Raw genomic sequence first — 13,820 nt, forward strand, 5'->3', positions numbered from 1 at the left:
GGGGGATGTTGACCTTGCAGGCGATTCATGGAGGAAACGAGGTAAAAGTGCTCACGAAGAAAGAAAGACGGAACGAGTAGAATAGTTTTTTAATGGATGCGACAACAGGATTTTTATGTCGACACCTGGTGGTCCAAAGTTACAAAATAAGTAGAAATTCTTTTATATTATGTAGAAGCTTTTTATCTCAGAATTCCACTAATCAAATCAACTTGTGAACAAGATGAATGATGAATCATTCCAATCAACTTAAATCTCCCCATCTTTAAATGAAGTTCTGATGCCACCTCTGACTGCCTACTGTTGCCTAGAGTTCAAGTTGGCTTGTTGCTATGGCTACAATCAGGATCTAAGAAAGTTAGAGGCAGCGTACAGGTAATTTGAGAGGCACTAATTAATTTGGTGGAAACATTTTACACTGGTGTGAAAAGCCCATGGTGGGTGGTAATTTCTAAAACGTGTGGTGCCTCATGAAAATGGGTGGAGGGAAACAAAAAGTACCCAAAACACTGCTTTGTGGAGCTTTTTGGGAGAAGAAGCCGAATGGTGTTACAATCAAACAGAACAGAGGGCAAAAACCTTGAAGGGTAGTATCTCACTGGGCTGCGACTGAGTTGGTGAATTTTATGTTTCAGTGTTTTTGCAACCAAGAGTCCAACAACCAAAGACCAGAAAAAGGTTGACTGTAGAATTTACAGACGCTAAACCGAGACAGGCTGGAGTCTTCTGTGACTGTTTTGAGAGAAAAAATGTTGCAGCGACAAAACTGCAAGTCCCTGCAATTCACGCAAGACAACCGAGAACCCTTCTGAATGTTTCGAGACACTTAGGGGACTCCATCAGAAATGATGCTTGCCAAGAGTCTCAGCCCAGAGAGATGCTGGATTTAGCGACAATGGGAGACACAAATGTTTGCAACAAATCTTCCAGTGCCCTTAAGTCTGCAACCACATGCTGACGCAACGAAGGCCAGATAAAGACAAGAATGACGAAGTGCATGGTGCTTGTGTTCAACTGCTTCAGCCATCTTTGATTAGAAAAACATTTTCATATTTTAAAAATGTCAGCGACTGTAAAGTATCAACTGCATACTTGGTCTAAATTACCAGTTTTCTATCAGATTAGCAGGGATGATAATCTGATAAATTCCAATCATAAAATGAGTTAGAAGTTAATCCTTTGATGTCCAAAAAAAGAAAAAAACACATTTTTTTTGGGCTCGACACCTTGCTGCCACTCCTCTATATCTCCCACCATTCCCCCTTTTTCCTGCTTACGCTTATCTTATGACTTTATTTAGAACTGCTGTCAGCTGTCTGCTATTCAGTGATACTCACACCTCTACGCTATTCGAAACTGAAAACACTCGAGGGCATCAAACACTTCTGCACAACCTTAGAAGCTGAGCTGCGCAGCGACACCTCCCGAATTGTTTTTTCGCACAGTTTGCTTTTAAATTTAGAACATTTTCACGCAGCAATCAAACGTGAGTAAAAAGCAGGAGGTCTCGGATCTGAAACGTTCCACGCTGAGGGCGCGACGGGAGCCGGCAGTTTCGGTGATTTAAATGTCTGTGTTGTAATGTAAATACATGATCACGTCAGACGGTACTCACCGATGCAGGCGTGCACTCGGACAGTCAGCTGGGTGCGCAGAATGACGCTGTGCTTCTTCCCCCTGGACCTGAGACAACAGAAAAGACAAAATGAAACTCGATTATCTCATTACTACCCGCCACCAAATGGTCAAAGGCAGGCGACGATGTTCTTGCCTGTCTCTGTGTGTCTGTTAGCAAAATATCTCTTGAACCATGAGGCAGATCTGAATGAAATTCTCATAAAATAATCATTGGGTGCGCATCTAGAACTGACTAACTTTTGGAGTCAATTCGATTCAAGATGGCCGCCACAGCCTCATGACCTTAGAAAACCCACAAATGCCTAGAACTCAGTCAATTGCACAGATACTGAGCTAAAATTTGACGTGGTAGTAACTGAGAGTCATACACAACACATACTCTGAGTGCGAACAGATTGTGCTTAAGTTTGTTTTTAAAATTGAACCAAAGCAGCTGTAACTCAGGCTTTTGTCAACATAAGGTCATCTTAGTTTAATACTGTGGAAAGAAAAGCAGCAGGCGATATGCAAACTGTCAAAGAGGCTAGGTCTTCAATTTAAGTGTGTTTATTTTAGTCTAGTATCAGTTGCTACTTATGAAAGTTTCAAACAAGGCTGATTTATTGGCATAATTTCCTGTGTTTGTTGGCTTAATGCTATATATTGTTGTTTCCTGAAACAATTACCATAAAGTTCAATTTTCTCTATCCTACTCTGTTCTGTTCAGTTCTAATAATCCGGTGTTCTTTTCTCAGCACTTGTGATTTGTCTTGAGAAAATAAGGGTTTTAGGTATGATATAGTTGAATTTTTATTTTTTTTTGCAAAAGTGTAGTTGATAAAGAATAATGCAGATGAACAGGGAGCCCCTATACTGATGCACATCAGAGGAGACAGCAGAACTCTAGCAGACGCAACACACATTTACACACAGCTAACAAAAACTCCACATGTCATCGCACCTACATCACACATTCACGCACAGAAAGATGTCGAAGTATGACAACGTTTTCGGAGCAAAAACTCAAACTCTTACACTTATCCTCCAACTAATCAGCGGCTTTAATCGCTAACAAACTGATTCCATCCAACAACAGCAAGGAGAGCACTGATCTGATAGGCCTGGCTGCTCCAAGACATGCAGTTACCCATGACAAACAGAGAGGGGAAATCATACACAAGAGAGCGTCTCATCCTCGCATTATGTCATCAGGTTTGCTGGCGAACAGAGCAAAAAATGTTTATCTGCTGAAATGCTGATAGAACAAATTAATTTGTCTTCTGATGATCTGACAGCAAAAACAATGATTCAGACCATGTCCTGTGAGAGAGTGAACAGGAAAAAAAACTCATTTCTTAATCATACTTCCTATGTAGGAGGGGAAAAGGGCAGAATAAGAGACATTATCAGGAATCAAAACAGTGCAGCTTTTTCATGTCGATTTTCCCCTCATCCTGTGACGCTGAGCTATCACTTTTTTCACTGTCAGCTGTGGCGAGCAGCGTCCCGCCGCAGTTGGAGTCACAACACATTCTTCACGTGTGGGAACATTCGTTTACGCAAATATGCGATCATGTAGAAAGTACTGGGGATTTTGTTCAGTGAAAGGACTGTTATAGAATCCGGGCTTTCGTCCATCGTGGGGCAGAAAAAGGTCCGGCGAGAAAATGTAGGTGATTGTGGAGGAAAAAAAAAACTTACATATGTTGTTATTTAAAATGTGTAAAAACACAAACGAACAGCTATCGAAATACTGAACGGCACAGCCGAAGAAGAGCAACGTCTGGTCAAAGTTTACTGCCGCTGCTTGATGCTTTCAGACAGTAGACACTGGCTCTACAGCTACATCTGATTACCTTTTGGGTTCAAGTTGATGAACTAAATGAAACAAATGACTATAACTCAATAATTAGTAGTAGCTGAGGGTCATCCTCAACACATATTCCAGTGTTCTTCCTCTGTGTTTTGATATGTCTTTAATGTGGACGTTCTAGTGGGCCAATATGGATATTTTGTTGGAGAAACACCTGAAGTAAAGAAGCCTCATCCAAGAAAAGCCAAAAAGGAAAAAGGTTTTTGGTAGAGTGACTGACGGGCTGAGCCAATCGAACCAGCTGTGGTGGATCTCAGAAGATTCCAAAAACACACACCTGTCTCCCTTCTGTCACATGGTCTACCGAGGACACAACACACACACACACACGCAACCAAGTAAATGCACACATGGAAACAAGCACAAATAGAAAGGGAGAACAACTCGTCTCTGCGGGACGGCCAGTCCTTATAGGCTACCGCCCCCCCGTCCTCCTCCAGTCCCAAACAGATTAACATACCACAGCTCTCCGCCGACACACAGTTACACACACGCATGCAGGCAATTAACGGCTGCGATGTCAGTGTCGAGCCTCGTCCAGGAACAAAATCAGATCAATTTAAACCTTGGTCCTTGTAACGTAAATTATGCTGAAAATACAGAAAATAGGACAGACGAGGCGACAGGCAGAGAGCACCAACAGGAAGATTAACACTGCCTGAAAAGGTCAATTCATGGCCTGAACGTCTAAAGAACCATATGATATCAGCGTCATCATCAGGGAACAACATCACTTTGTTCAGTGGAGACTAGTAGGTATAAACATTCATTTAATGATGTGCTGTTTATGGTGGCAAAAAGAGGTCAATATCCCTAAATGTTCCCCTTCATTAAAAAAAGACAAACTTGCCAGTTTGTGTTTTATACTAGTACTATATACTATATACTATATACTTACTAAACTACCAAAAAGAATAGCAGACAGTCACGACCTGCATGGAAGAGGAACTCTTTTTTTAAGCTAAAGCTGTTTGAAACAAATCTTCACAACACGCTCCAAGAGTAAGAACGTCTATAAGCCACTACTTTACTTTACAAGGAGCCAAACAACAGAAAAAAGTCATATTCTGCACATTAAGCATGTTCAATTTAGTCTTTTAACTAAATGAAGCTGGTGTTTGTTCTGTAGTTTTGTTTAGGGAGTCCATCTTTAAGTCTTTTATAAAAATAAGAATCATTCTGGTGTTTTAGCTGTCACTGGTTTTAAACAGAACCCCAGCAGTTGGGATTGAATGAAACTTTCACCAATAATCTTCAAAGTATCAATAGTTGAAGCATGTTTAAAGAAATGCCACGAGCACATGGAACAACTGACTATCTCTGCCTCAAAAATAAAATAACTCTAAATAAATATGTTATTATCGGTACAATTAAAATTAAAATATATCACAACAATACAGAGAATTATTTAGGCAGCAGCGGACACAAGAGTTGTATTTCTGTTTTTAAATAGAAGCAATTCAATCGTTTGATGCTTTTTTAGTACTTTTATGAAAACTTTTGGTTTTAATATCGTGATACTATGAAACTGTGGTATTTTTGTTCTCATCTAACCGTTTCACTCTTGAGTCTCTCACCTTCAAATCGAACTTTAAACACCCACAGGACCAAAGTGCTATGCACAATCATTTAAAATAATCAATCATGAAACAATAAACAATGTAGTAATAAAATTAATAAAAGAAAACACTGTAAGACAAAGTCAACATCTCAGATTGTGGTTTTATGATGCTACAGAGTTGACCAGCTAATCTGAAATAAACCCAATTTTGGCTAAAGATTCTTGAGCTCTTTGGATTTAAACCCCTTGGAGACAGAGATATAAAAACAAAGTATTTCTTACAGATTTTACAGCAGGTTTTGTGGAGCCCATAGAGCGTGCTAACGCTAACATCTGCACCTCCATAACACCTCAGACACCTCAAATAAAGTCTAATTGTGCCTGAGACGCATGATTTTACCAATTAATGATTAAGTATTTGCTGGAAGCTGTAGTTTTTGCCTTCTAGTCTAAAAAATTAACCTTTTAGGTAGATGTTTGCTCAAAATAACAGGCCTTGTGTATCTAAAAATTGCTGTGTGGAATTAATTTTTTTTGCTCTGATATATTTAATTACTTTTTTTGCAGGTTATATAAATCTACAATTAATTTAGGAAATATTAATATAAACTTACAGCTACAGTCCTTGTGTATGTAGGTGTATTTACTTCACATTTCAACTGATTATGCAAGTTTCTAAACTGCATCAGCAGCTGTTCCACCCTCTCCTAGCGAGTTTGAAGGAAACACTGCAGTGTGTCTGAGGTGACCGACCAGTTCCATGGTACTAACCAAAAACAACATCTGTGTGGCTTGCTGTCTCAAATGTTCAGGATTTTCGAGGAAATCCTGAGCCTTGGTGAGAGACGCCTCCTCCGACCCAAAGACAAACACCGACGCTGTCCCAGGATTTCAGGGACGGAGAGCGTTTTACAGCCTATCTGCTGCGAGGTGCAACGTCTGCCTTCAAACCGAGGCCATTCTCTGCTGTCACATTTTCGCCACGCAGAGCACGAGTATGTCAGTCGTTCAAAACTGCTGTGGAAGCGCAGTCGCTGTGGAAAGAAGGGCCCGTCTGACCTGATTTCCAGAGCGCTTCATACTTTCCATGAACTTGTGCTTCCGAGAAATCCTCATCCAGCAGTTTGCGACTCTCCTCGCCTAACGCGAACGGAGGGACTCAGAAAATATGCCTGTGAGGTGGTGCCAGTGAAAAGGTGTCAGCTGGCTTTATCTCATTAGGTGGATTTGATTTGAGGAGAAGTGCGGTAGTCTGGTTGGAAGGGTGCGACAAAAAAAAAACAACAAAAAAAAGTGAGCCTCACCCTGTGTCATCCGGCTGGAAGCCCTCCAGCTCATCTCTTTGCTCGTCCAGAGAGGACTCCAGGTCCAGATAGGTTCCATTGTGGGAGAGCTGAAGTGCGCAGTCGTCAAGCTGCAAATGGAAGGAAAAAAATAATAATAATTTTATTATAAACTTTTCACAAGGGTTTCTTTACACTGCACTCATCAAAACCTTGACGGAAATGTTCAGTCACACCCCTGTAAAGTGTCACTGTTAAACAAGGTTACAGGCGTGTAAAAAAAAGTCACTGGTGATTGATGTACATACATAAAACTCTCACAGGCCTTGGCTCACTCTTTCAAATGCCCACTCACAATGTCTACTCTTGTTTCACACCCTTTCTTAAAACAATCTGACCCTCTAAAATGAAGCCAGTTTATGGGCAAGGCGTTTGAACACAAGTGTGTACAGCGGTCTGTAAAGGAGCAAGAAAAGAAAAAAAAAACCTAAAACCATTTGCTGTGGGGATCTGCTTTTGTCATTACAGGGCTGTTAGGGGAATTAACTAGTAATAAAGCTGCAGGACAAGAAACCAAAACCAGAGTGGAACACAGAATGAAGGACAGACTTTAGCGCATTTAAATACCAGCTGTGAGAAATATGGGAATATTGCTTAAATTGGGGAGAATATGAAGCTTCGGCACATGTGAGTGCGCAGGCATTTAGCACGTAGCAGATGGTGGCGTTGCTGTTTTGGTTTTTTGTTTGTTTTTTGTCTGTTTCTGAAGAGAAGACCAGTCTTGCAGCCACGCCATCTGCGATTGCGCAATCTACGGTGCCCACGTCAGGGGTTGACTCACGGCGCCGGGTAACCAGAAACCCCGCCGAGTCGGAGACCAGGTGCACCGCGTCGCATCTGGTTGCACCGATGTTTACGAGCGCGCTCGCGAGCCGAGAGCAGGTGCGAGCGGACGGGCCCCTCGCCGTCGTGTCGCAACAGTCGGCCGCGAGTCCTGTGACGTCTGGGCGACGCTCCTCGAGTGTGAATAGGTGAATGCGATCAGGGGAGCCAGGGACGCTGGCATTTAGCAGCTCGGTGTTATTATCGGTGGGAATAACAAAGCCCTGTAGGTGTGCTGCCAAACGCCGCCCCCCCCCTCTCCGACTATCCATTCAAGTGGCTTGACAACACTTTGTGACCAGGACGAACCACGGATCACAAGGCCTGCTACTGCTCCCTGTCTGACCCTCCCATTTAGATGGAAACAGAGACGAACTGTCCGATGGGCTCACTGCATAAATATAACCTTGCTATATTTACTCTGCTCTGAGGCAGCATGTAGACGGGACTAAAAGGGTGGGTGTGTGCAGGGCACAAACTGAATTATGAGACAAGAAAATCTTCTTTGTTTGGACAAAGAAAAAGTCAATTTCTTCTTTGTTCCCTTTGGCAGGTTTACATTGTATCCAGACAGAAAAATACACACAAATAATGTGCTTATCCTTTAAAAATATAGGGGTGATTTGAATTCAGGTTTGATTTCTACAACATAAAATGCACAGAGCTAGCTCAAACTTACTGCTTTTTGCCTTGGGTTGCTTTTTTTTTATCTAGGGAGACACTTTGACAACATCAAACCCAGAGAGAATAAAGACGAAAGCTGACAAGAGCCAGTGCTGCAGCTAGCAACAGGCTCCGGAGGACAGGGGGAAGAACATTTCATCAACAGCCATCTGAAAGTTTTGTCCGTTTACAATGTTAGAACTATGGTTTCTATTCAGGCAAATTTGTAAAGGACCTATCAAGCTCGTTCGGCCTAATCTCTGAGAGTCACACGGTCTGTGTTTATCCCTCGTGTTGTATAAAAATGACCCCGAACGGAGGTCTGGAAGCATTAGGGCTCGATACATGATTGAATAGTTTAGTGAGGCTCTTAGACTGGCTCTGCTGGGGACAGCCACGGCCCAGGCGGGGCATTAAAAGAGGATACTGAATGTATAGAGCAGGGGTGGCCAACCCTGGCCCTCGAGGGCCACTATCCTGTATTTTTTACTTGCTTCTCTGCTCCCACACACCTGGTTTGAATCAATGGGTGATTAACAGGCTTCTAAAGAACATGAAGAGGTGATTTAACCACTGAATCAGGTGTGTTGGAGCAGGAAACATGTAAAACATGCAGGATAGTGGCCCTCGAGGACCAGGGTTGGCCACCCCTGGTCTAGAGGAAGTAGTTTCTGGCAGGGTCTTGGGTTTCCAGTCGCCCACGCTCCCATCACTCTCCTGCACAAGGTGTGCCCCTCCTGAGTCTGGGTAACTTGTTGTCCTTTTTGAAGCGGGTCACTCCCCTGCCTAGTCTGAGCCCAATTACCCATCAGACGCACCTCCGTGTGTCCCGTCCTGCTTTGAGGGTGGGTGCTCGGAGGTTTGGTGTGTGAGGCGCAGTGTGTCAGTGACTCACAGTCCAAGGTGAAACTTTACAACTCATTCCCGAGCGCGATGCAATGGTCTTAGTTGGTCATATCGATTTTCATACGTGTCAAACTCAATGGATTTGGGTCCCGCTCTAGTTTCCCCCGATTCCCTAACAACATTAATCCATCTGTACCGGACGGCTAATCCACTTAGCAACAACGCACAGCGGCGACTGTATAATTGTTTTGCTCAATTTAAAAAATGAAACGTTAAAATGTCTGACATGTAAGAGTCTGACAAAACAATTATAGTTTGTTTGTTTTTTTTTCCTTGGCACTATTTACAATTGTCGCTTTTCTTAAACATTTGAGCGCAAGAATAAAAATTTATTGGAGACGATGTCAGAATAAAGCAAGTCAGATGGAGAAAAAAAAAACCCAAACTGCTCCATTGAAGTTTTGGTTTCAAGTGTGTAAAATAAACTACTCTGTCATGTTTTCTCTAAAGTATCTCCGTATCTGGACTCCATATGGATACATCCAAAACTAATTTGAAAAAAAAAACAATACTCTAATTTTTTTACCAAAAATTCAATTTGAATGAGGACAGAAGATGCTAACAAGGCAGCTTCTCCTTTGTTTAGTTTTTAAAAACATTTAGAGTAATGAGGACAGGGCCTTAGTCATGAAACCAACTTTGTTGTAAAGGTATCACTTTTACACGCTTTGTAGCGTCCACAAAACATGTTAAAACCACATGGTTTTTGTTTTCTTCCTTTTTTGACTTTCTCTTTCCAGTGAAATAAACTTTCATTTAGCTTCTAACCAAACAATAAAGTCATCAGCTAGGAGTGGCACAATGGTGTCTCTGTAGCCTCTGTGTTTGGTTGAATTGACTAATAAGCCAAACAGGAAAAACGACACAAAGATCCCTACTTTGAGGGGGATCCACCTGCTGTAAAACCACTGTTGTTTGCACTTTTCGTGTGTGTGAGAGATCTGGCAAAACTCAGACTGAGGCAGAAAAGAGTGGAGACAGTGGGTGGGGAGTTAATCACACCCTGCCCCACTGCCCTAGTTTCAAATAAGACAAAAGCATTTTTGAGCTCAGTCTGTTTGCTTTTTTTTTTTACACACTTGTCACCTAATACAGTGTGTGTTGTAGCACTTTTGTCTAACCTGTCCTTAGACAGAGAGGCTCCAGCTCACTGGGTCTTCTGCACTTTTATCTACACGCGTCAGCTACCGAGCGCCACTGCAGCACAATAAGTCGGCGGCTCACCCCCCTAAAACGGGTGTTTCTTTCCTAAAACACTTGCTTGGGGCGACAAAACACATCGGGCCGCTTGTCAGGTCTGTTTCTACGCTTCGAACTTCCAGGATGGGCCAGGGGAGCACTTAAAGTGGCTTTACACTCATTTAATCAAAATCTCCCAGAAGAGAAAGAAAGAGAGAGAGAAAAAAAAGGCAAAGTGGGGAAAAAAGGAGGGCTGGGATGTAATTACTTCCATGTTAAAATAACACCCCAGCCTGCCGCTGATTGTGGTGAGTCGACAGTTATAGATGCCCTTACGTAATTTAGACGACGACTCTTCCAGAGCAAAACCCGGAGCTGCAAAGTGTTGGGTTCTTTGAAAAGCACCGAGGGGAGGAAGGGAGTGGGTTGACGGGTTGTTCCACGTGGCCATTAAATCTCTCCTTACGCTGCTTTATTGGGAACTCTTTGGTAATCAGATAATAGTTGAGCTCTAAAGTTTAGGTTTTATTGTTGTTGTTTTTTTAAAGGGATGGGAGTTTCTCAGCGCAGTTTTATAGATGCTCCGCTGGTGGACACGAAGGTCCGTTCTCACCGCTGATGAGTCATACTGCTAGAGGAAGAAAGCTGTGATCTCTGCGCGAGTCAAAAGGAAACGGTCTTTGTTTGGCAGTTCGGGACAAAAATGGCACGTCCCATGCACCCCGGATTTAGCTTTGGCATCCGAGCCTCATGTGTTTGTGTGTTTACACGGTCAGGGAGGTTGAAAAAGAGGTAGAGGAAGAGGTCAGGAAAACCACGGCACCCGAAAGTGAGGACGACAAAGCGTCGTAACGATCCAGGCCACGGCCACAGGAATTCTGGGACAAGTGACCTATACTTTAGGTGCAGCTCAGCCAGCCATGCACGGAGCTCTCTCTCTCCCTCCCATCGCAGCATAATAACACAGCAGGCTTTTCCTACAAGGAAAGGGCAGGAAGTAAAGGCACCATGAGAGAAAGGTTGAGAAATACCTTCAAAAAAAAAAAAGCAAACAGAATCATCTAAAAACTCGGTCGTTTAAGAGAAAACGTCCCAACAAGAATCTCCCGAAGTTTCAAACCGGACGGTCCACAACTGTTCCATTACCATCCCTATAATCTAAGCGCCACGACTCGCGCAGTCTTCCTCCTGATGGGAAAAAAATTGCAAAACACGAACGCAGACTGCGCCATCTGTCCGTGCGTAGGTTGTAATCATGAGCTTTTCTGTGCCGTGGACCATTTTTCATTTGTTTTGTGGCTTTTAAAGATTGGGCAGCGGAATGGGTTTGGAAAAAAAACAAAAAACAGATTCTGGTTTTACTGACGGAGCTGCGTCTCACTTTTGTTTTCAATTCCAACCAATCTGCACTGTAAACCTTTAACCGTAAAGCATCTAAACGACACAAATAAAGCGTCACGGTGAGCCTTGTCTGTTGGGAATATACAGCTGTTTGTCTGTGTAGCTTTTAGCACCGAAATGGTGTTTAAATATCTCTGACATGCATATTTAAACAGGTTTTAATCCTCTGGGATTTGCCTGAGCGGTGTCACTGTCACTTGCAGATGAACGAGGCAACTCTGGATGTATCTAGTTGCACCTACTTGTTAGCAGCCACCTGTCAGAGTGACATGGAGAGCACAAACACACGACAAACAGGTTCACTCAGTTTACCGCCAACGTATGACTGAGATTGACCTGATCCATCAGTTATTAGGAGTGCCGGTACACGAGCGTTGGGATCCTTGTGGCTATTCGCCCGACATTCTTTCGTTTTTGGCACTATTTTTGATTCGCTACTCCGCCCAAAACTTAAAATACATCAAAACGTGTGGCGCAATCAAGGGTAGGTTGTTTTGACTTTTGGCGGCAGTATATTGTACGACCAAGATAAATATTGCAATTCAATGAGTTTTCTCCTCAGGCTAGCTGGGCTCTCCCTTAGAGATGGGGTGAGAAGTTTGGTTATCCGGAAGGGACTCAGAGTAGAGTCGCTGCTCCTCCACATAGAAAGGAGCCAGCTGAGGTGGTTCGGGCATCTGGTGAGGATGCCTTCTAGATGTCTCCTTAGGGAGGCGTTCCAGGCATGTCCAACTGGGAGGAGACCCAGGGAAGAACACAAGGCATGCTGGAGAGACTGCTAGGCCTGGGAATGCCTTGGAATCTTCCTGGAAGACCAGACTCCAGAACAATCAGAAGGTGATGGATGGATGGATGGATGGATGGATGGATGGATGGATGGATGGATGGATGGATGGATGGATGGATGGATGGAACTCTATAACTCAGACATGCTTCACTGTAGAAACATCATTTAAAGTTGAAACGGGTCACAGAAAGATGGGCTGAGCTGCCATTTTGGTATCTTTTCTGATTTCTACCCAACCACAGCCTGAGTTTTATGATTTTTGAAAATTTAACCACAAAACGTTCACCTGAAGAGCGAAAAGTTGCCACACTCCGACTTCTAAACTGTCTAAACTTTCAAAAACTTCAGCTAGTTCTTTCATTTGTAGAAAGAATTTGTATTGTGTTACAACTTATAGCTTGACTGTTTGTCTGAGGCTTACTTCCTACTCTGTGCTTACACTTTCTGTTTTCACACAATTCATATCTCAAAACGTCTGCATTTTGTCAGCTTAGACCGTCACAGAAAGCCAGACCCGAATTCCTCTGTGGAAGAAAGCTGATGGCGTGCCGTAAACCTGGGCACCTTTTCGAAATGTCTTTTCAGAGCTGTTTTCCCGGTCCTCGCTGCAGTAAACGCGAGCCCGCGTGGGATGGAATTAGAATATTTAATCCAAAACAAATGAAGCTCATGTTTGATGTTGCTGAGGGCTTTGAGGCAAACATTTGCAGCCCCATTTCATTCCACAGGCTGGAGTCACCGGATCTGAAAATAGCCTCTGAATGCTGGTTGTGGAAGTTTATTTGTCTTAAAGGGAGAAAAAAAAAACCAAAACAACATAAGTTTTACATCTCTCTGCTCTGACTTTATGTCTCCAGGTTATAAATGTGTGTTGAAATCTACACACTAAAGTAGTTTTCTTGTTTTGATCCCTCAGTCCCTGCTCTGTGTATGTGTGTGTGTGTGTGTGTGTGTGTGTGTGTGTGTGTGTGTGTGTGTGTGTGTGTGTGTGTGTGTGTGACTGAAATGTTTACAGTGATAATCCTACCTTGTGCGGAGCTTTGAGCAGCCTGTGGACGCCTGCGAGCTGGTTGATGAGGGGGATGTCCTCTCTGAAGGTGTACAGAGGGGGTCTCGTCGGCTCCGGGAAGTTGGTGCTGTTGAACGGGTCGGTGTCGTCTAAGAACTGGACCCTGCAGACAAACGCGGCCATGGCGCATCCATGCAAGTGGCTCCTCTGAGGACAGAGGAGGGTGGTGGTGATGGGTGGTAGTCGGAGGGGAGGGGAGGGGGGAGGCTCGGTACCTGTCCTGCGGCTCCTCTGATGGTGATGGTGGTGATGATGATGATGGTGGTGGTGGTGGTCACAAATCCCCGTCTCCAAGAGGCGCACTGACTGACTGACTGGGTGAGTGACTGAGAGGGGAGACAGGGGGAGAGGAGAGGAGGGGGAGCAGTCTCCCTGCTTTGGGATGGGGGGGTTGGATGTCGGTGGGGTTATTCTCGGAGAGGCAGGTGGTGGTCGGTGATAGAGAGTGAAGGATCAGCGCAGCTCGGGACAGCCGGTCTGCTGTCTGTCTGACTCTAAATCCTCCCCCCTTCTGTCTCTCTCTCTCTCTTTCTCTCTCGCTCCCTCTCTGAGTCTATTTTCCCCTCTCCCTCATCTCTCCCCCCTCCCTCCCCCCTCCC

At 43.8% G+C, this 13,820-nt stretch overlaps 1 protein-coding gene across 1 annotated transcript in view; it reads right to left on the reverse strand.

Annotated features, from left to right (window-relative positions):
- Positions 1 to 13,717, reverse strand: part of fhod3a (formin homology 2 domain containing 3a) — a 56,948-nt gene extending 43,231 nt beyond the window's left edge. The window contains exons 1-3 of the mRNA XM_037975815.1: positions 13,180 to 13,717; positions 6,356 to 6,465; positions 1,616 to 1,683 (exon numbers count right to left, since the gene is read on the reverse strand). Coding sequence (XP_037831743.1) covers positions 1,616 to 1,683; positions 6,356 to 6,465; positions 13,180 to 13,344 — 343 coding nt within the window. The 5' untranslated portion in view covers positions 13,345 to 13,717. The remainder of the gene's footprint in view (positions 1 to 1,615; positions 1,684 to 6,355; positions 6,466 to 13,179) is intronic.
- Positions 13,718 to 13,820: the final 103 nt, after the last annotated feature.

This window comes from Kryptolebias marmoratus, linkage group LG5 (genome assembly GCF_001649575.2).
Source record: "Kryptolebias marmoratus isolate JLee-2015 linkage group LG5, ASM164957v2, whole genome shotgun sequence".
NCBI lineage: Eukaryota > Metazoa > Chordata > Actinopteri > Cyprinodontiformes > Rivulidae > Kryptolebias > Kryptolebias marmoratus.